This window comes from Hippocampus comes, unplaced genomic scaffold (genome assembly GCF_001891065.2).
Source record: "Hippocampus comes isolate QL1 unplaced genomic scaffold, H_comes_QL1_v1.1 scaffold499, whole genome shotgun sequence".
NCBI lineage: Eukaryota > Metazoa > Chordata > Actinopteri > Syngnathiformes > Syngnathidae > Hippocampus > Hippocampus comes.
The window spans coordinates 28,278-49,914 of NW_017805450.1; the positions used below are offsets into that span (position 1 = coordinate 28,278).

At 39.1% G+C, this 21,637-nt stretch overlaps 1 protein-coding gene and 1 long non-coding RNA gene across 2 annotated transcripts in view; one reads left to right on the plus strand and one right to left on the minus strand.

Moving 5' to 3' along the window:
* tmc3 (transmembrane channel like 3) overlaps window positions 1-21,637 on the plus strand; it is a 49,847-nt gene that overhangs the window by 5,140 nt on the left and 23,070 nt on the right. The window contains exons 3-8 of the mRNA XM_019874043.1: window positions 6,552-6,627; window positions 10,415-10,496; window positions 10,762-10,868; window positions 17,497-17,595; window positions 17,827-17,969; window positions 21,379-21,526. Coding sequence (XP_019729602.1) covers window positions 6,552-6,627; window positions 10,415-10,496; window positions 10,762-10,868; window positions 17,497-17,595; window positions 17,827-17,969; window positions 21,379-21,526 — 655 coding nt within the window. The remainder of the gene's footprint in view (window positions 1-6,551; window positions 6,628-10,414; window positions 10,497-10,761; window positions 10,869-17,496; window positions 17,596-17,826; window positions 17,970-21,378; window positions 21,527-21,637) is intronic.
* Window positions 21,577-21,637, minus strand: part of LOC109518299 (uncharacterized) — a 9,438-nt gene continuing 9,377 nt past the window's right edge. Inside the window, exon 3 of the long non-coding RNA XR_002168708.1 lies at window positions 21,577-21,587. This is a non-coding gene — a long non-coding RNA (uncharacterized LOC109518299). The remainder of the gene's footprint in view (window positions 21,588-21,637) is intronic.

Here is a 21,637-nt window from a genome sequence, read left to right on the forward strand (position 1 = left end):
TATAAATTTTTTAAATGTTTTATTTAATATTAAACAGCCACCATGTTTTTTGACCTTCAACCAATCAATGACTGTGCTGTGCTCGACGTCATATGCAGGGGCAGAACCCTGATCCGATCTGGGACCAGCGGAAATTACGTTCTTTGATTTGTTTGTTTTTTTTTTTTCCATCTTATTTTGTAAAGAAAAATAGAAATGAAGATACTTGTGAACAGTGGAATGTTTTATCAGAGATTTTCTTGCTGAAAACTGGAACCAAAGCACTGAAAAAATGTCGGGTATAGCAGAAGCAAAAGCACTGAAGATACACAAAAATAGTATCAGAAAGTTGACCTACGATAATATAATACAATCTAAAGGAATAACAAAAAAAAACAATCCATAATTTAGTGGTTGATTGTGCCATTTAAAAAAAACCCATCCGATTCCAATGTGCCAGTACGTCAAAGTGGCCCAGGTTGCGAGGGCCCTTCATAGCTGGTCGCAGCTTTATTTATTAGATGTTGACCAATTAGATGCCAACCAGGTTTTTTTTTTTTTTAAATCTAACTAGAACTGTGGGCAGCTATAAGGACACATTGGATTTAGTTTTTTTTTTTTTAAATGTACATCAGATGAAAAGCCACTTTGTTAAAATATGACGTCTGTAAGATGCCAAAAATAAGGTACAATTTGAAAGGAAATTAGAAATGGGCCGAGTTACTGTTAAGTTTAGAGTAGGGCTCCAGAGAATTTTTGTAAGTCTTCGGCGTATGCCTCCAATTTTTGGTTTATCTTGTTGAACCATACAACCGGGGTTGGTTCGTTCAAACTTTCTAGGGCTCGTGATATGTTTCATCATTTCACAAATGTTTAAACCATCAAATTAAGTGTAATTTTTATTTTCACAAAAGCGCTTTGCCATGACAAATGTGCTCAGCGAAATAAAAAGCTTTGGTTTTCCTTGTCTTGAAGATCTGAATGTAAAACACCCACAGTTTCAAGACAATCTGATAAAATCTATCGGTAAGGCAAGACAAGGCAAGGCAACTCAATGTGTTTGACAGAAGCAAAGACATAACACACAAGCATTACACACACAACAGTCAAGGACGTTCAAAAGCAAAGCACAGAAAACAAAAGAGTTTTAGCAGGAGCTTTTTAAAGTCTGTTCTTTTTAAAAGGTCAAAAATGGGGCCAAACGAGAAAGAAAATTTAACATAGGGGAATTCCTGTCATGTTTACCATATGGTTCCAAGAGACTTTTTAAAAGAAAATACATCTTGGCCGATACTACAGGCCAAGATGTCAGCGAATTACCTCTGATGTCAAGGCAGGGGTGCCCAATACGTCGATCGCAAGGGGTGGGAGGAGGAAAGGCGGGGGGGAACGCGTGTGAGTGTGTGCATGTGTGTGTGCGTGTGCGTGTGTGTGTGTGTGTGTGTGTGTGTGTGTGTGCGCGTGCTTGCGAGTGCGCGCGAGGACGGGATGCCCATGTGTATGTGGCTCTTTGCAGTAACACAGTAAAAAAAATGGCTCTTTGTCTCTGACTGGTTGGCCACCCCTGGCTGAGAGGAAACGATACAAGAACTACCATTTTCCACAAATGAAGGACCAATGAAGAGCTACTCACCATTTTGCCATTAAAAGTACACACCAAGCGTGAGGATAGTTTTAATGCTTTCATGGGATTTGTTAGTGGGACAAAACAGTGGCTTTTAGATTTACATGTATCTTTCCTCACTGATCTCACTGGCCAGCTCAATGAATTGAATTTAGAGCTGCAGGGTAAGGGTAAAGATGTAGTCAACATGATGAGTTCAGTGAGGACATTTAAAAGCAAGCGAAAGCTGATGTCCAACCGGCTGCGGCTAGGTAACCTGTGCAACTTCCCTCACATGCAAGCAGAACTACAACGTCAAGGGAAAGGTGTTACACAGCTTGACAGTGCACGTTATGAGGAGCATGTTCAGAGCATCTTGTCAGAGTTTGAGAGGCGTTTTACTGACTTTGCATCTGTCGAGCCTATAGTCAGCTATATGTGTTATCCATTTGGTGCAAATATTGACGGTGGTGACATTGCCGCCAAAGTCAAATCACTTTTCGACTTTGAAAGCCCCACTCTTGAGGATGAGATTCTGAGATTGCAAAATGACATTGGGATCAAAGCCAGCCCACTGAGGTATGGAGTGATTTGCTTTTTTCAAACAGAGATCTACCTGTTTCATAGCTGTTTTTTTCTGTTTGGTTCGTACGTGGTTCTATGTAGGAAAGCCAAATGGCTTGGCCCTGGGACTTTAAAAGTCCCAGTCAGATGTCAGATGTTGACACTGGACTGGTAGATCTCCGGAGGTTGGCTCCTTGAAAAGTAGCCCTTGGGACAAAAAAAATTGTGCACCCCTGGCATACAGCATACCTCCATTTTTTTTGTTGATCTTTGATCTTTTTTTGTTGATTTGTAGATGCTTTGTTAAAAAGTTGTAAAGGGCACTGCTGACCTATTAAAAAAATGCCCAATAACCTAATAAACTATTGATGCTGTTTGCCAAGCCTGATATGTTTCTTGAGTTTCTGTCAATTTTCAGACCCTCAAAAGTATCATTGTTTTCCTGGCAAACAGCACATTGCCATGGGAACAATTTTTCATGAAAATCACGGAGACCAAAGTACTCTTCAGAGCAAATATCAGGTAACTGGTTAACCAGCTGAGAGAAAAATATAAAAGAAAAAATACTTTAGCCAGTAGGTGGCGCTATTACAAATATAAAAAATAAATTCATAGGGGTCGTCATGTCTGGATTATCATCACGTGTGACATTTAGGCAGGATATTATCATGTGTGTCAAGTTACAGCATCTTTGAATGATCAGAATTTGTGACATCATAATGGCCACACCCTTTGCCGAAAAGTTACAATATTCTGCATAGATTATGCTCAGTATCTTGAGGCTTTACTGGAAATGTTTAAATTGGATTTGCTCATTGAACTTGATGCAGTACATTCAAATGTAAAATACGATTTTTTGGCCCCACTATGTGGCGCAAAAATTATATCAAAATATGTCATAAAAGATATCTTCAGGCTTCAACTTCTGAAACACATGTGAAGTTTGGGACTTTTTGGAGCATGTGAATTATTTAGCAAACTCTTTTGTGGCAAAGAAAATATAAAAAGCAAACTTCCAATGTCATATAGTATTTCAAAATAGCTTAGTTTTTTTGTATGTTTAGGTCCCAAAAATTGTGATCACCCCTGGCAACAGCACCAACATTTTATTGGGATATTGTGTGATTTAAAAAAATGGCTCAGCAGCGCCCCCCAGAAGTTTTTAACAAAGCAACCCTGTTTGTATGTTTCACCAAGATCGACAAAAATTTGGAGGTTTTTGTCTCAGCCCAAGACCAACAAAAAAGTCTCTTGGAGACATTTTATTTCCAATTTGGCCCCATTTTTGGCCTTTTATATAGGTCACATTTTAGAGAACTCCTCGAGATTTTATCAGTTTGTCTTGAAACTATGAGTGCTTCATCTAAAGATGTTCAAGATGTAAAATAAAAGCAAAGGTTTTAATTTCATCCACTACTGTTGCCCTGACGACGCAGTGTTTGCGAAGAAAAATTATGCGGATTTTGATGGTTTTAACATTCGTGATATCAGATGAAACTTGGCACACACATCACGCTTGGCAAAATAATCACAATTTTATTGATTTTTTTTTTTTTTTTTAATGCGGATTTTAAAAAAATGGCTTAGTTGCGCCCTCTACAATTCTTTAACAAAACAGCCACCAGCTGAATGTTTCACCAAAATCTACTTAAAGTTGAAGGCATATGTAACAGCCCAAAACCTAGAAAAATATCTCTGGAGCCCTATTCTAAACTTAACAGGAAATCAGCCATTATTAATTTCCTTTCAAACTGTGCCTTATTTTTGGCCTCTTATAGCTGTCATATTTTATAAAAGCTTTTAATTTGGTGTACTACATTCTCAAAAATGTATGTCAACGTGCCAGTGCACCAACTTTGCGAGGGCCCTTAATTGCTGCTTGGAGCTCTAGTTTTTTATTTTGCCTATTACTATTTTTAATTAAATGTAATGCACTTTAACTTATAAAGCAATATAGATTGTCAGTCATTTTGCACAACTAACTAATTGTGTCAACGTCTGCCCTCTGAAAAATGATGAATGCAAATTATCCTTAAAACAAATGTAGTAATTAAGTGATTTAGCAAGACTCAAGACACAAGTGGAAACAGTTTCTGTGCTCACAAACTAAATGTGAGCAGCAGACTGACGAGCAGACAGTTTGAAGAGATGGCGCTCGAAAAGATCGTTTCTCCGATGTGCTGAGTGTGTGCCATAGATAGGAGGTTTTATATGGGTGGTTTGTTATTACTGCAGAGGTTTATTACCCCCATCGAGTATGGGAGGCAATTCTGCATTTTTAATCTCAGGCTGAATGTGTGGGATCACTTCCACTGCAATAATAGCTATGTAGTATTCCACAAGTCCCAGATGAAAGTCACGTTTCCTTTGAATCGTGCGCTCAACATTGACCCTCATCTTATATCCCATAGTCCTTTGTGAAATCATTATTTTGTTACCAGCAATCAATATCTAGCTTTTCTCAATTTTCTGTCATGACTGGAAATGGGTCCCCTTACTCTGGCACCTTGTGGAAAAAGCCAAACCAATTACATTCAAATCCAGATTGAAATGAATCAGTTGTAATTTTATACATGGCCATGATTTTAAATGACACAATTGGTTAAGACATAAAAACAAAAAAATATAACATTACATTGAGTGCATGTGTATTTTATAAAGTCCTGAGATGCCAATTTCAGTGCAAGTAAGCGTCAAGGTGGGAAGCAAACATTGAATGAACGTGACCCTCGATCCCTCAGGCGCCACTGCATCAAAACTCGACATTGATTTGTAAAGGATGTCACCACATGGGCTCAGGAGCAATTCACAAAACCAATGTCACTAAATACACTTCAGTGCTACATCGGTAAGTGCAATTTAAAACTCTACTCAGCAAAGCAAAAGCCATCTCTCAACAACACTCAGAAATGCGGCCGCCTTCTCAAGGCCCGAGCTCATCTAAGATGGACTGATGCAAAGTGGGAAAGTGCTCTGTGGCCTGACGAGTCCCCAAATCCAATTGTTTTTGGAAATTATGGACGTTGTGGGCCAAAGAGAAAAAGAACCATCCGGACTGTTATGGATACAAAGTTCAAAAGCCATCATCGTTGATGGTTTGGGGCTGTTTTAGCCAATGGCATGGGTAATTCATATTTCTCTGAAGGCACCATTAATGCTGAAAGGTACATGCAGGTTTTGGAGAAACATATTCTGACACCCAAGCGACATTTTTTTCATGCACGTCCCCTCTTATTTCAGCAAGACAATGCCAAACCACATTCTGCATGTGTTACCAGTAACAAGTAGTAGTAAAAGTGTGGGGAGAAGTCTGGCCATGCTGCTGGTCACACCTGTCTCCCATTAAGAATTTGTGCCGCATTTTGAAGCGTAAAATACGACAACGGAGAGCCCGTACTTTGAACAGCTGAAAATGTACTTCATGCAAAAATGGAAAAGCATTCCGCCTACAATGCTTCAACAATTTGTGTCCGCAGTTTTTTCCGAACGTTTATTGAATATTGTTAAAAGAAAAGGTGATGTAAGACAGCGGTAAACATGACCATGTACCATTAGCATATCAATCAATCAATCTGTATCAGTGTGTTTCAATGAATATGTCGAAGTGGCTAATGACATTGTTAGTTCAATTTACCGAGTCTCGACAATTTAAGATACTACAGGGTACTTCATAAATTAACGAAACACAGACTATGAATTAAATACATGGCTGAATTCCCACCAGCGTCCTGTCGTTCAACGACGTGGATGGGGCTGGTTGTTTCCCGCGACCCACCCGGTATGGGATTTTGTGGATGAATGTTTTAAGTCAAATGCGCTTCCTGATACAACCCTTTGCATTTGCCGGGCTTGTGTCCCTCTGCTTTCAAAGTAAGTCTAGAAATAGAATATTTAACATTCATAGAATAAATAAATGTAATCACTTAATCATCCTACAAGGGGAACTTTATGAGGTAGGGGACTGCACCTTCTTATTCTTTGTTTTTCCACAGAACCATCATCAATGACTCACGATCACAAACAGATTGTAACATGTTTTACATCAGGGATGTCAAACTCATTTTTGTCACGGGCCACATTGTATTTACTGTTACCCTTGGAGGGCAGTTATGACTGTGAAACCATATAAAGAAGTCAAAAATAATGGTTTATTCAACTACAGTTTAAGTTACTGTAGTGAGGGTTTTGGTTAAAAAAAAAATCCTTACAACAGCTCTCTTATTTATGGAATATGAGAATTTGAAATGTTGGTACACATTATAGCAAGCATCATAGAAGTCAAAATGTTTGATTTGCTCTGGTGGGCCACACACCCGGGCCTTGACTTTGACACAGGTGATTTATATAAATGCATTTGGAAAAATGTACAGTGATAACAGATAGAGCATTGTATCCTATTTTGCAGACACGCCAGAGAGATCGTACTGAAGTATGAGGGACGTCTAACAAGAACCAGAGGCTATCAAACAGCAGGAGCTGATGTATGTATACAAGATGAATTGAAAATATTACAATCACACTGGTAAGATTTCTATCCAAACCATGCCATTTCCTTTCTGTCATGAAGAGCTGTATATTTGGATTAAAAATAACCATGCTTGCTTAGACCAAACATATTGAGGAAAACTAGGAAAGGGATCATGTCAACTTGCGGGATGCTTCGGTTAACTGGCACTAAAGTGGATCTGGATCTGTCAATGTGGACAAACTGTTTTCTGTTGGAGAGGTATGAGGGGATTCAGAAAAAAGCTGTCTTGAAAAGAACACGTTTTTCACATAAGGAGGAGGATGGACAGTGGATAACTATATTCTACAGTGTGTCATGAGTTGGCAGTGATGGCAAGGTTGCTGGTGATTTTGATGAGAGCTGTCTGTGCAGTGGTGGATTGCTCAAGCCAGATTTTAGGGTCTACGATGGAGTGCCGACCCTGCTTTGAAGCCCAAATTAACTGCATCCTGAAAGAAGGCAGAAGCAATAATCAAATCAGTTCTACCCCCATCCATAATTTTTTTTTCTAAAGAAAAAAAATACATTAAAGTTTTTAAAAAGGAAGCTTGTTTCTCATCATAATAGTTGAATCATGAACTACCCTTGCTATAAATTCTATGCCCCCAAAGACATGCTTCAAATTCCCAATAGTACTTAATCCTTTTGGAAACATTAGGATTTTGTCTCTATGTTTTCATGTCATGCATGTTTTAGACTTAGAGCAGTGGTTCTTCACCTTCTTACAGGTACCGAACCCAACCAGTTCATATGCACATTCACCAAACACTTCATCCAGTTGATATGCACATTCACTAAACACTTCATTTGTGAAAAAAAAAAAAAAGAGCAGGCAGCCTGTTGAATACGATGTATGCCACTGACACGATTGTTACTTGTTTGGAACTATTTTGTGTGGAAGGTTACAGTGTTCCGTGTCCATATAAATGAAGCGGGTGGAGCTTCTCTGTGTTCGTCTGACAGTGACGGTGCGCAGAGGCGGTGACATGACAACGAAAGTTCAGCGGTTCAGTGGTAGCGACCTAGCGAAAATAAAACCTCTCCAGTGTTGTCATCTAACCAAGTGTAGTCATCCGAAATGATGTCTACACAAAACCGTAGAGAGACGAGCAAGAAGGACCAACAGAATCAACATAGCCTGACTGCTGTGTTCAAAGCAAACTTGAGAAAAACGAAGTATGCAACCATGGCTTAAATCCACTATAGGCTGAGTACTAGTTTACCTTAGATGTGCACTCTATAATGTTATATTGCTCTGTTTTGATTCCATAAAAAGAGCTGTTAAAGCAGCTGTTGTGTGACAAAATATATTTTTCACTGTTGTTGAGGGACAGTAATATTGTGTGAGAGATTATGTGTGAATAACTGCTCCAGGTGAAAAATGTTCATGTAAAATTGAAAATCAAAATTGTTATTTCAGTAAATATTTGCATTTTGCACATAGAAAACTGATTCATGATTCCACGTTGATGAGAGCATTAAAATGGGGGAAAATTGGACGAAAAAATATAAAAGGAAATTCAGAAATGATCAAAAATGTGTGAGTAATCATGATTAATTTTTCGTGAATTTGAGTTAATTATGACAGTTGCATTTTTAATTAGATTAAATATTTTAATCGTTTGACAGCTCTACTAAAAAGTAATCGTGATTACTCACGCGTTTTTGATCGTTTCTGAATTTCCTTTTATATATTTTTGTCCTATTTTTCCCCATTTTAATGCTCTCATCAACGTGGAATCATGAATCAGTTTTCTATGTGCAAAATGCAAATATTTACTGAAATAACAATTTCGATTTTCAATTTTACATGAACATTTTTCACTTGGAGCAGTTATTCACACATAATCTCTCACACAATATTACTGTCCAACAACAGTGAAAAAAATATTTTCTCACACAACAGCTGCTTTAACAGCTCTTTTTATGGAATCAAAACAGAGCAATATAACATTACAAACTGCACATCTAAGGTAAACTAGTACTCAGCCTATAGTGGATTTAAGCCATGGTTGCATACTTCGTTTTTCTCAAGTTTGCTTTGAACACAGTAGTCAGGCTATGTTGATTCTGTTGGTCCTTCTTGCTCGGAAGTCTCTCTACGACTTTGTGTAGACATCATTTCGGATGACTACACTTGGTTCGATGGCAACACTGGAGACGTTTTATTTTCGCTAGGTCGCTACCACTGCACCGCTGAACTTTCGTTGTCATGTCACCGCCTCTGCGCACCGTCACTGTCAGACGAACACAGAGAAGCTCCACCCGCTTTATTTATATGGACACGGAACACTGTAACCTTCCACACAAAATAGTTCCAAACAAGTAACAATCGCGTCAGTGGCATACATCGTATTCGACAGGCTACCATATATATAAAACACAAATTCAAGATTTAAAAAAAATACATTTATTAAAAACAGAAAAAAGTAAATAAAACTTCAAGAGATAAGTATACTTTTTTTTTTTTTGTTAATTGTATGACATATTAACACTCGAGTCACACCATGACTCCTGAGCGAACTAAATGTCCCACAGCACTGATTGGACAAGCAATGTCATGTGATCATCTGCAGCCAATGATGGCCAAGTGGTCGTGTCATAACTAATTGACATGTTGAGTCGTGTGTGTCTTACCCTCCATGGCAGAGGCTCCGTCGAACCCCTGAGACCGATTCACCGAACCCCTGGGGTTCGATCGAACCCAGGTTAAGAACCATTGACTTAGACCTGATTTCTTTTTTGTATGTTTTTTTTTTGTTTGTTTAATAATTGTGTTAATTCTTATGTTTCTTCATAATACAAGCACTAGATATTTCTTTAGGCAAATGAGAGGATTTGGGTCCTGATCGTGAACGTACGTTTGACACTGATTATATTGTACACTATTTATGTCACATTTATATTTCATTTGTAATGTCACCATTCCCCCTCCGTTTAATCTAAATGTGTTGGGAAGAGCAGTAAATATACGCCTTGCACAACAGCAGCATTTTTGCTGAGACAGGCTCGTTTTCAATAATTCCCACTCTGCTGCAACATAACCTGATGATCACAGTCATCAAGAAAATCAAGTTTCCCTTTGCATGGGGTTTCAGAATTTCTTTTATACTTTAACTATTTCTGTTGGACTCACATAGACTTGGCCATAAGGAAGCTATGTTGTGCAATGTAGTCATAGAAAATTTATGGCCTGTTGTTATAGCACTCTTTAATTACAGCGTTAAGGCTGCTCATGCTCCATTAGAATACATTGTCGTTAAACGAGCAGTCTGATGATGAATAATTAATTTGCAGTTTGGCCTCTGGTTGAGTGAAAACTCAACATCATCTGATGTGACCTTCCGTCATCATTTTCATTCGATGCAATCATATGTGGATTACAGTCCGACAAAAACAAGACTTTGAATATTGCATCACAGTTTTGTTTTTATACAGTTTATATTTATCTTCTTATGTGGTTTCACTGACTGTAGCATAAAAAAGGAGCAATGGTAGAAAAAGCATGTAGGACTACTACTACGTTGAGGCCAACAAGTATGTGACTGGGTTATTGTCAGAGTAAGAATTTAGATCAACATGCACAGAAATAAAAATGGTCTGCCGCAAGATAAAATTTTATGATGTTCTTTCTCTATTCATTTTTTTTTAACTGGTGTTTTCATGAACCATGAATATGCATGCAGATGAATATACAACTAAAAGCCATTATAAGGAAGCGGTTGTGGTCTCCAATCACATGTTTTTTTTCTGTCCTGCAGATGCTGAAGAAAATGTCTCGCATGCTTTATAACATTGTGGTTGTGTTCATTCCCTGGGAAGTGAGGATTAAGAAAATTGAAAGTAAGTCTTTTTTCTGTTCTCAGTTCAAAAAAAAAGCTAAACTTACAAACTAACAAACAAACAAACACACACACATTTATGAAACGTTCATTGTTTATATACTGCACAGTTTTTAATTGCATTTACACTCATAGACCAACATGTGGAAGCAACTTGACCTTCTACCATCGCTTATTTAACTTTAATAAAATGAAATCTTTGACCTCATCACTCATGATCGTGTTGCCTAAAATTCTCATAAAAATGTTTACTCCTCTATTGTGAGGTCATTTTGGGTCGGGTGTCGCCTCCTACTTCATCTTCCTTCGCTGGTTATTTGGGATCAACATTGTCCTCACCATTATGACTGGAGCATTCATCGTGTTACCAGAGGTCAGTATTGAATGCTGTGCATACATGAATAGATTTCATAAATTGGTTTTTGGTTGCTGCAATATTTCACATTATACTGAGTATGGTTGGGGTGGAAATATGACCTCAGTTGTTATTTTTACATAACTTAAATTACCAACTTAATATATTTTCTACTAGAGCTAAAACTATACATAACAAAAGTGCAGTGTGCGTGTGGGACCGTTATATTTACTGAGGTCTTGTAACAAAATGCTGAATACAATGGTGTGAAGAGGTCTGAGACGGTCATATACTGTAAGCTACCATACAATTCTGTTTATACACTATATCTCCAATTATAACAAACACTATCTCAGGGCCCATATGGAGTAAGACCAGAGCCACACTACCTACACATTCAAAGAAACAAGGTGAACCCCACATGAAAAATCGTTGTCGCAACAAAGGCACAGAAAAACTCCCTTAAAAGGAAAAAAAACTTGAAACACAACTCAGACAGGGAGACCAGAAGGGTGACAGTGGTAGAGAGGGAAAGAAAAAAATATGGTTTGATCGGATGGGGGAGGAATGAGAAATCAATGTGTTTAACGTTGATTGTATTAGCAAAAATAATCCTGTGGCAATGAGCAGTAATGATGGAGGTCCATTTTTGATATCATACAGGAGCAATTTATGCTATTGCTACCACTAAAATGACTAGAAAATATGTACAACTGCATCTCAAAGAATTAGATTGTCATGGAAGATGGAACTCATATTTCTTATAATTTGGATGATTATCTAGCTTTCAGCAGTGGAAACAGTGTATATTCACTCAATTGATAACCAGCTGGGCGGCTCAGTTAGCGCGACTGCCAGTGCAGAGGTGCAGGGTTCGATTCCAGCTCCGGCCTCCCTGTGTGGAGTTTGCATGTTCACCCCATGGCTGCGTGGATTTTCTCCGATTTCCTCCCACATTCCAAAAACATGCGTGGCAGGTTAATGGAACACTCAAAATTGTCCCGAGGTGTGAGTGTGGGCGGGAATGTCTTTTTTTTTTTTGTCTGTGTGTGCCCTGCAATTGGCAACCACTTCAGGCTGTGCCCGCCTAGTTCCCAAAGACAGCTTGGATATGCTCCAGCACGGATGGATGGAAGATGGAGAAGAGAGAGCAGTGTACATAAAGATAACTCACATCAAGATCGCCCTAACTGTGATGTTAGTCTATGCAATTGATGACTACTAAAAGTAATCACAGAACTAGTTCTGTTGTCTGTTTTACGAGAAGAAAGAACACCCGTGACAAGGGGTAAGAGAGGGAAAATAGTGAAAGGGATTTGGTGTGTTGTTCTCCCAACAGCGAGCCCTCTGGCAGTTTAACTAAGCGATGACCAAGTCAGTCAGCTCACAGCTTTATCAGTTGCAACTTGTTACTGCCTGACTGTTAATATTTTGACTCCCTGCAGACCTTGGGTCAGAGAGGAGTAACGGTAAGTGTTCATAAAAACAGTGGTGAGCGGCGTATTTCATATCTCTGTCGACAGTGGGGACTTACATAACTTTGGACCCCTTTAGTACCAACCCTATCACGTCAGAATTTGGGAAAATAATAAAAATGGACTCATGACTTTTATAAATGAGTTCTTGATTTGTTCATCCTCTTGATCTTATTACACAATTGCTTTCAACAAAATATATTACCGTTGATTGTAGATATGTATTGGAATCGAGTTTTAATTCATGTATTTTAGTAATCGCAACACCATTTAAGTGTTGGCAGACTCAAATTTAGTCCATTGATTTAGAAGCATCTGTAGAGATAGCATAGAAAAAGAACAAAGGGCATGGTAAATTTATGGTCACTGACACACGAGCAATTTGCCCCACCGAGTTATCTATCCTCTCTGTGCTTCCCCATTGCCACGGTTTTGCTGCTCCACTGGTTGGGACAAAATGTCCTCTCTGTCCACACCCTGAGCTCTGCATTGAGTCGTAACATCCAGCATTGAACATCATGAAATGCTCTGTCAGTTTATCAGTGTCTCGCTCTCTTTTTTTTTTTTTTTTTTTTTTAAACACATACAAATCTTGTGACCAAGGAGAGAAGTCCAAGATATGTCACATGGTGGCAAACGGGTATGAATGTGATGAAATGCTGCTAGTAAATTATCATAATTGAAACATTGTAGGTTATGCTTTGTTGCTGGGGAGGGAGGAATACTTGCCCTGACAGAGAGAACCTAGTATTTGCATAGTATTTTGCATAGTTTATCTTTACAAAGAGTTGAGACATTTGAAACAGATGTTTTCAGTCCTTTCCAGTCGCTGCTGTACTTGCCAAACACACTGGGAATCACTCTCCTATAGTCCGATTAATCTCTCTTTTTATGATTCACTGTTGAAGTACCAGGAACAACCTCTAATAAATTATACTATAATATTTTCAGTTACAAGCTTTGGTCTGAACTAAGTTCAATAAAGGGCCCTTAAGATCAGATGGCCAAATTCATTGATGGCCAGCACGATGACCTAATGGTTAGTGAGCATGCCTGCCTCACAGCTCTGAGGTTCGGCGTTTGACATTTGACGCAGGCCATTCTGTGTGGTGGTTGCTTTCCATGTGCTTGTGTGATTTTTTTCTGGTTACTTGGTCTTTCCTCCACACCCCCAACAGATACATACCGGTACCTGTTAAATTAATTTAGATACTCAATTGTGCATTAGTGTGGTTGTAAGTGTGGAAGGTTGTTTCTCAACTCAACTCAACTCAACTGTATTTATAGAGCACTTTCAAACAGCCGTCGCTGCATACAAAGTGCTGTACATTGAGCAAATTAACATACGCTACATACGCTACCGCCAATGCCCACCAAGTGCTGCAAATGAGTCAGCAGAATACTGTGATCCACTGTATCAAATGCTGCAGATAAATCCAATAGAACTAGACACACGTAGTCTCCAGTGTCATTTGCCAGCAGGATGTCATTAGTAACGCGTAACAGGGCTGACTCCGTGCTATGCATCGTCTTGAAACCTGACTGGATGTCAGAGATTTTCTCGGACAAAGTTAAAGAAATGACTCGGCACACAGGAAAATTGTCTTCAATATCGGCGGGAGGGGGATCTCTGAGAGCGAACGACGGTAGTTGCTCCGATGATCACAATCTCCAGCTCCCTTCCCGCCAATTCCGACTTTTATTGTAACATACAAGGAAAACACTGCCCCCGACATTTGCATACCGCACCCCCGGTCCGGCCCCTCGGTAGTGATTGGTTACCTGAGTTTAAGCTTTGAACCACCAGTACATTGGCGCCTTTCTGTCTGGTCCACACTGTATCAACATGTTGCAGACTTCGCGGACGACAAATGTCGCCTGGGCGCGACGGGTGTTCTCAACTCGTCTTTTGTTGTTCAACCGCTGTTCCCAAATTATTCATTCCCCTTTTGTGACCGAGTTTCGCCCCCTCCCCTGTGATTGCCCACCTGCATTGACGTGCTAATTGTGGACTTCAACAGCCCTCCGGCCAGGTGGCCGGCGCCTTTGTGCACAGGCATTTGGAAGTGCTGGATACGCGCCCAAACGTTTAGATGTGTCCAAATTAAATGAAACTTTAAACATGATACAATTTTGCTCATAAATTCCTCTAACAACATATTTCGTGCAACCCGGGCAACCTGTGAACGTTTTTGTTTTTCTCATTTCCTGTTCAACAAATATGTTTTACCAGAATCGGCCAATGAGTCCCATCTGGTTCAGGAGTCCTCTTCCTGGAAGCTTCCCTCACTGTTCCGCCACATTGCTGCTGAACACGAATTATGGACAGAGGGGTCAGATGCAGTGTTAGAGACGGAAGTCCTAGCTGTAGAGACCTTATGAATGAAAAACTGAAGGAATCTGTTGCACATCTCGGGTGAAGAATCCGAGCAAGAAGGCAGAGGGGGTTTTAGTACAGAATCTATCGTTTTAAATAGTGCGCGTGGGTTGTGACGGTTAGCTTGAATAAGGTCCGACAGATATTCTTTTTTGGCCTCTTTTACTGTGAGCTGGTAATTACGCCAGCAGTCTTTCCAAATTTGATAAGAGACCTGCAATTTGTCTTTTTTCCACTTGCATTCGGCTTTGCGACACCCCTGCCTAGCTGCGCGAGTTTTGTCGTTAAACCAAGGCTTGAGTTTAGGTTTTGGGAGCACAGTTTTTGAAGGCGCCACCAAATCCAGGATGGCACGGCATGATGAGTTGAACCAAGAGGTGAGTTCCTCTGTGTTAGACGAGGGTACGCAAAGGTTATTAAAGGCATCAGAGAACCGACTAGCAGTGCGAGGGTCAAAAATTCGGCGGTTGCAACTTGGAGCGGCAGATTTTACAGCAGTACGCGATAAGACTACGTCAAATAAAACTGCCATGTGATCAGAAATACCATTTTCAAGGACTTCCAGATTTGACACCGGTAGACCATAAGCAAGGACAAGGTCTAAAATATGTCCTTGTTCATGTGTCGGGCTGGTCACATATTGCACGAAATTAAAAGAGTCGATAAGTCTTAAGAAGTCCTTTGCTAGTGTTTTTTCCGGGCAGCATACATGGATATTAAAATCCCCCATTAGGAGGATATGTTTGTCTATAAATGCTGTGCCCATTTGCTTGGCTTGCGACCAGTCCAGGGTGTGTCCCGCCTATGACCCAAAGTCAGATGAGCCCAAACAAAGCCAATTAGTCCAGTATAGAAAATGAATGAATGGATATTTATAAATCATGAAATTATTTAGTTTCCCTTTCAATGGATAAGCGGGGTCAAAAAATGACACCTGGGCTTTGTTTTTGAAATGTTTTTAGTTTTTTATCATTTAATCTTCCAAGTAAGGTTGTCTTTGAGGCTATTCATTAGTCTGACCACCATGAAAGTCATTCATTTTTACAATAACACAACATACATGTATTATCATCACTTGCATACCTCATGATATGTGCTGTTATAAAATCTAAACTTATTTCCCACAATCATGAGTTTTGCGTTATTAATAAAGATATGAAGCCATACCGGTGTGCTATAGCGTCCAAGCTAACCAACGTGCCTTCTTAGCGGCCATGTTGGCAGGGGCAACAGTCTCATCGAAGCCAATGTGTGTTGACATTGAAATTAAGATCAATATCAATAAGATCATTTCCCCAACGTTTTTCATGATGTTTCAATGCCCAAACGTGCTATCAATACACAACTCATGAAAACAAGCAATATTTTTATCTGTGAAAGGCTATTTCTACTTTCCTTGTTGTAATTGTGTGTAACACAATGTGCTGGTATCCATTTATTTCTGTTTTTCTTGCTGTCCACACACATGGGATGTGTTGATGCCTTTGCCCATCCTAGCATTGCATCTCTGTAGGCATGCAGCTCAAAAGGAACATGTCCTTTCTACCTGTGTTTATATCAATGGTTACCATCTTTGAACCCCTTCTTTGTACATAGCTACTTTAGCCAACTGAACTAACACTTGCTAACATCATTGCTTCTGTTGTGGAGAAAAACAGACTTACTGTCATATTTACAGCTTCCTGGAATATAATATAACCCATCAGCCTACTATTATTGATTACACAGTGATTTATGTGCATCCACATGTGTCCCGTGCTCACACGTGTACAAGCCTGTTTGTACATATACTTGTGCAGGTAGCGATACATATTGATTCATACTTTTGTGTGCCAATCAAAAAATGGTTTATAGTCTCATTTAGAGAATCATGGCTGCTAAAGGTTTCCTTGAGAACGTGTATAAATGTTCGGCATGTTAATTGGTAGGTTAGACTTGGATTTGACATCTTAGATGAAGAGAACCCAAACTATTGTCCAATTGGAGTTGTGAGGTCATTTCGGAACTCAGGTTCAATTTGAAATCTACTCTCTCTCTGTCTCTCTCTCTCTCTCTCTCTCTCTCTCTCTCTCTCTCTCTCTCTCTCTCTCTCTCTCTGATAAACAACACCACTTGAGACATCTGGCCAGGGGACACCACCAAGCCACTGCTGTTTTGTGATAAAATGTTCATTTAGGAGGAATCAATGAACATGCCAAAAATGAAATTCTTTTCTTCACCAAAATATAATAAAAATCATTATCTTTCTTCAAGTTTACAACATAAAATGTATTCATTCTAGTTGGGGACATTTTTTACCCCACTCATGGAAAAGTGTACGTATGCTAAGTTAACATCTAAGGGTTAAGCTTGATTGTGGTGCAACTGGGTGCTAAGGCTAAATTGTTGAAACTTTTATTTTAATTCCAATGTTAGTATCTTTTTACACCACAATTCAATATACATTTGAACTATATATGCTGAATAAAAAAATAAAATGATCTGAAAAACAATTGTAAATAGCACAGCCACCTTATCTATATTTATATTTTATATATACAGGTGTATATATATATCTTATATTTATATTTATATTGCACTTAATTGAATGGTGTACATTGAAACTGTAACATTTATTTTGTGAATGCAAACACTTTGTTTTTCTTTCTTCTTTCTACCCACAATCTTGCTGCTGTAGACCGTACATTTCCCGTGTGGGACAAATAAAGGATATCTTATCTTATCTTCAACAAAACAAACAGTCATTATAATTTATTGAAGACGTTTAAAATGTTTTTTTATTTGTCTGTGCTAGCTGCTTGCTGGAGCCCCGTTTGGAACCACGAGGAGTAAAACTATTCCCAAGGAACACCTGGCTTCTGCTCAGGACCTGGACACCATCTGGTCCCTTGGGGCAAGCTTGTTATGTTAAATAGCATGTTACATACAGACAGACTGCACAATTAGTAAAGCATTGTTTAGTGTGTTCCTGACCAGTACATCAAGGCTAATTTAACCTATCCTTGTAATTCTATATAGGACAATTTGTTACTGTGTCAAATCTTGTGTGTGTGTGTGTGTGTGTGTGTGTGTGTGCGTGTGTGCGTGTGTGTGTGTGTGTGTGTGTGTGTTTAACCCTCCACAGGGTTACCTGCAGTACTCTGTGTTATTTTATGGCTATTATGGAAGGGTGAGGAAAATCGGCAGTGCAGGATACCGGTTGCCCCTTGCCTACTTCTTGGTTGGAATGGCTGTCTTTGCCTACAGTTTCATCATTCTATTAAGAAAGTAATTATTTTATTCTTATTTTTTTCAAACATCATTAAACATCTTGTTCCTCTTTGGTAAAATTTGACAGCTAGGATGAAAACAAGGACAATTTTATGTTAAATGAGGGGTTTAATGTTAGTCAAGCCGAGAAATGACAGCACCGGTTGTTGATTCCCATACCCAGACTAAGACTCAAGACCAGGGGTGTCAAACTCAAGTCCTGCAGGGCTGCTGTCCTGCATGTTTTCCAAGTCTCCCTGTTGCAACACACCTGATTCAAATGATCACATCATCAGCAAGCTCTGCGGAAGCCTGACATTGAACCTGTTCATTTGAATCAGGTGTGTTGCAACAGGGAGACTTGGAAAACATGCAGGACAGCGGCCCTCCAGGACCTGAGTTTGACACCTATGCTCAAGACGTTCTGGATGAGTGGGTGAGCAAGTTAAACAAATAAAAATAGTAGTCAGATTGCATATAAACTGTGCAATATTTAAGAGTCAAGCCTCGGTTTTCAAATGTATCTGTTCTCGACCAAATCGGTTTTCGACCAAAAATTTCGAGTTTTTTTTATGCCTCGTATTACGACCGAAAATAGGTTCTCGACCAAACTGAGCGCACTTGAATGCGCCACTTGACTGCTCTCGCCTTCCTTACACGAGGAAGTGACGCTTCCTTGGGTAGACAAGGAAGTGACGCTTCCTCGTGTAGCGTTCCATTGTGAGCAGACGTGTTCAATAAAGTTTTTTTTTTTAAAAGAGCGTGGTTTCGTTTTTCGAACAAATCGGTTTTCGAACAGCCTTCTGGAACGGATTATGGTCGAAAACCGAGGTATGACTATAGTTAGAAGAAAACCTCCACAGTTGAATGCCCCAAAGCTTGTACAGCTTGGAATTCAATTTTCATTTTCTGGAAAAATGAGTCTCAAAGGTCAACCAAATCTTCCATCCATCCATTTTTTTCCTGCTTATCCGGGTCAGGTTGCCGGGGCACTCTACTTATGAATGGCTCTTCATACGAATTTTTCACATTACGAACAGGAAACATATTGCCTCTTGTTACGAAAGAAATTTCAAGATATGAAAGGTAAAAATACAGTATGGGCTGCTCCTCGCAGCTCCAAGTTTCCTGAGCGCAACATACTTCTCGCTGCTCTGCCATTGGCTATTACCGAGCATCATCCTGGCATCCTATTGGCTAAGAGGGACCTCGACCGTCTGTGTCTATGTGTTTATGCAGCGTCATCATTCACCCCTCGGGGCCATAAGGTGTTCCGATAGTTTTACGTAAATGTGAATCACCCAGAAAAAAGTGTTCACCAGCCGGGCGATCGCTCAGTATGCTGATGTTTGCCTTGGACATTTTCAAAAAGTTGTTCAAAGCCTTCAAAAGAAAATGTCTTTGGATCAGTTCTTTACAAAACGCCAGGCAAAAAACACTTCTGAGCGATACATGAACTTAAGAGGGCAAAAAACGATGAAAGTTAAATGACCATCATTTTTATTCTTTACTCTATTCTTTGTTTTTTACATTATGCACAACTCTGATTTGTTGTGCAAAAATCTAATTGGAACATGTGTTTGTTACATTTTTTTTTTTTTTGCATTTTTATGCTTTAGAAACATTTATGTCTGAATTTTGGTGGGGCTTGGAATGGATTAGGGCATTTACATGGAAATCGCATCTCTACTTAAACAAATTTCTATGTAAGAAATTTCATCCAGAAGAATGCAATACTAAGGCCACCAAACCAGACTGCCTCAACTCCTCTGCCTAGAAATTCTGTCCATGAAAAAACAAATTCTCTCCAGAGCCCCTGAGTCGACTAAATCAGTGAGGCTGAGGAGGTTGATTTCCTGTAAACAGAATATACTCTCAGGTCCCCCACTTAAAAAGGGGGACCACCACTCCGATCTGCTGGTGTTGATTCAACACCAAAGGTGTTAATTTTATCACCAGCTATATGTCTCCATGCAACCACATTACAGTTAAATAACATTGGTTTGGTAAGAGTGTTAGATGTCCAACCCACAATAGTGTGGTACAGAAACAAAATGTAGTGTTGATAGTGCAGTAATTATGACACTCTCAAGTGTTTAGATTAACACTGATGAGTGTTCATGCCAACACTATGAATTTTGGGGAAGAAATACCCCATGCTGCACTACCTTAAGTAAAACGCATTATGAGATTTCAAATCTAAACAATTTTCTTTTATTAAATCAATTTCAGACAGCCCATACATAACAGGAGTTGGGCCCAATTTGTGTTCTTTTATTATTTTCATGTGAAAAGTGCCCATCATGCGAATAATGACCATAATGTATTGTCATGAAGATGTTAACAAGTTTACAGAAAGAGGTACATTTTTAGTACCCACACCTACAAATTTTGGCATTCTGGCATTCAGTTCCATAGTTTTTCTCGCAAGAGGTAATGGCCGCACTAAACATTACATAGTTGACAAGACCCTTAAACCTTGTTTGAATTGTGGAACATCTCTCTGTGCTCAAGTCGCCTTCATTTTGATACTTTGACAAATGGCTGATTTGCCAAATGTTTATAATGGACATGCATTTATCAGCTGATGGCTGTTCAGATTTTGAGTGTTCTTGCAGAGTCTCTAGGCTAAAATTCAAGTGGAAACCAAGTGATGAGGCTTTTTTTTGTTCATCAAATACCATGATGTGAAAGTTTTACCTACCTTAGGTCAGTTTGATTTGGTCTTACAAGTGAGGAGGAAAATGATGCTGAATTGTCTTAACTCTAACAAGTGTACTTCAATCATTATGTAGGGCGTGGTTTAAATTACAAATAGATACTAATGAGGGCCGAATCCAGGTGATACCCAACTTTAACAATCTAACAGTGTTAGCAGTACACCCTAGACTACGCAGTCTATTTTATTATGGAATGGTGGTAATGCAACACTGACATTGTGTTTTTAATTAAGCGGGTCCCCAAACTTTAACACTGGTCAATTTACTGTGCACAATCACTCATGTTGGCTGCACCGTTGTTCAACCAACTAGTTTTCAAAAAGCTGTGAGTTGTAAATGGAATGTGAATGTCACAATTTGTCGTTTGGAATTCATTAACTAAATTTACATTATTCCCTAGCAGGCAAAAGGTTTTGAAACTCGAACCAGTGTCTTAGAATCATAATGTCGTTTTGCATTATGGTTGTGTAAAGACTAGTGGTTTGGAGAATGAATCATGTTTGACTTTGGAGTTTCTGTCGTATCTCGGAGCCAAAGCCTTTTTACAGCTCACACCAACCACATTTTTTTTGTCACTTGAAGTCATTCCATCAAATGTATTGTATTTTCTAGCCTGATGGTAATGTGAAAGAGAAATTCTGTGGCAATTCTCTGTATTTTTCCATTACCCGGTTGTGATCCTTTTAACTGTCATAATATTTATTTAGAATGGCCAAGAATTCCCGACTAAGTCTAGCCAGTGCTTCTGATGAAAACTTCACATTCTGCTGGAGGGTATTTTGTGCTTGGGATTACTTGATTGGAAATCCAGAGGCTGCAGAGAGCAAAGGAGCAGCAATAGTCAACAACATCAGGGTTAGACTCTTCAATAACTGTTCTCAATATATATATAGCTTGGAAAACATCAATTACTGTACTATATGATATGAATATACATATATATATATATATATATATATATATATA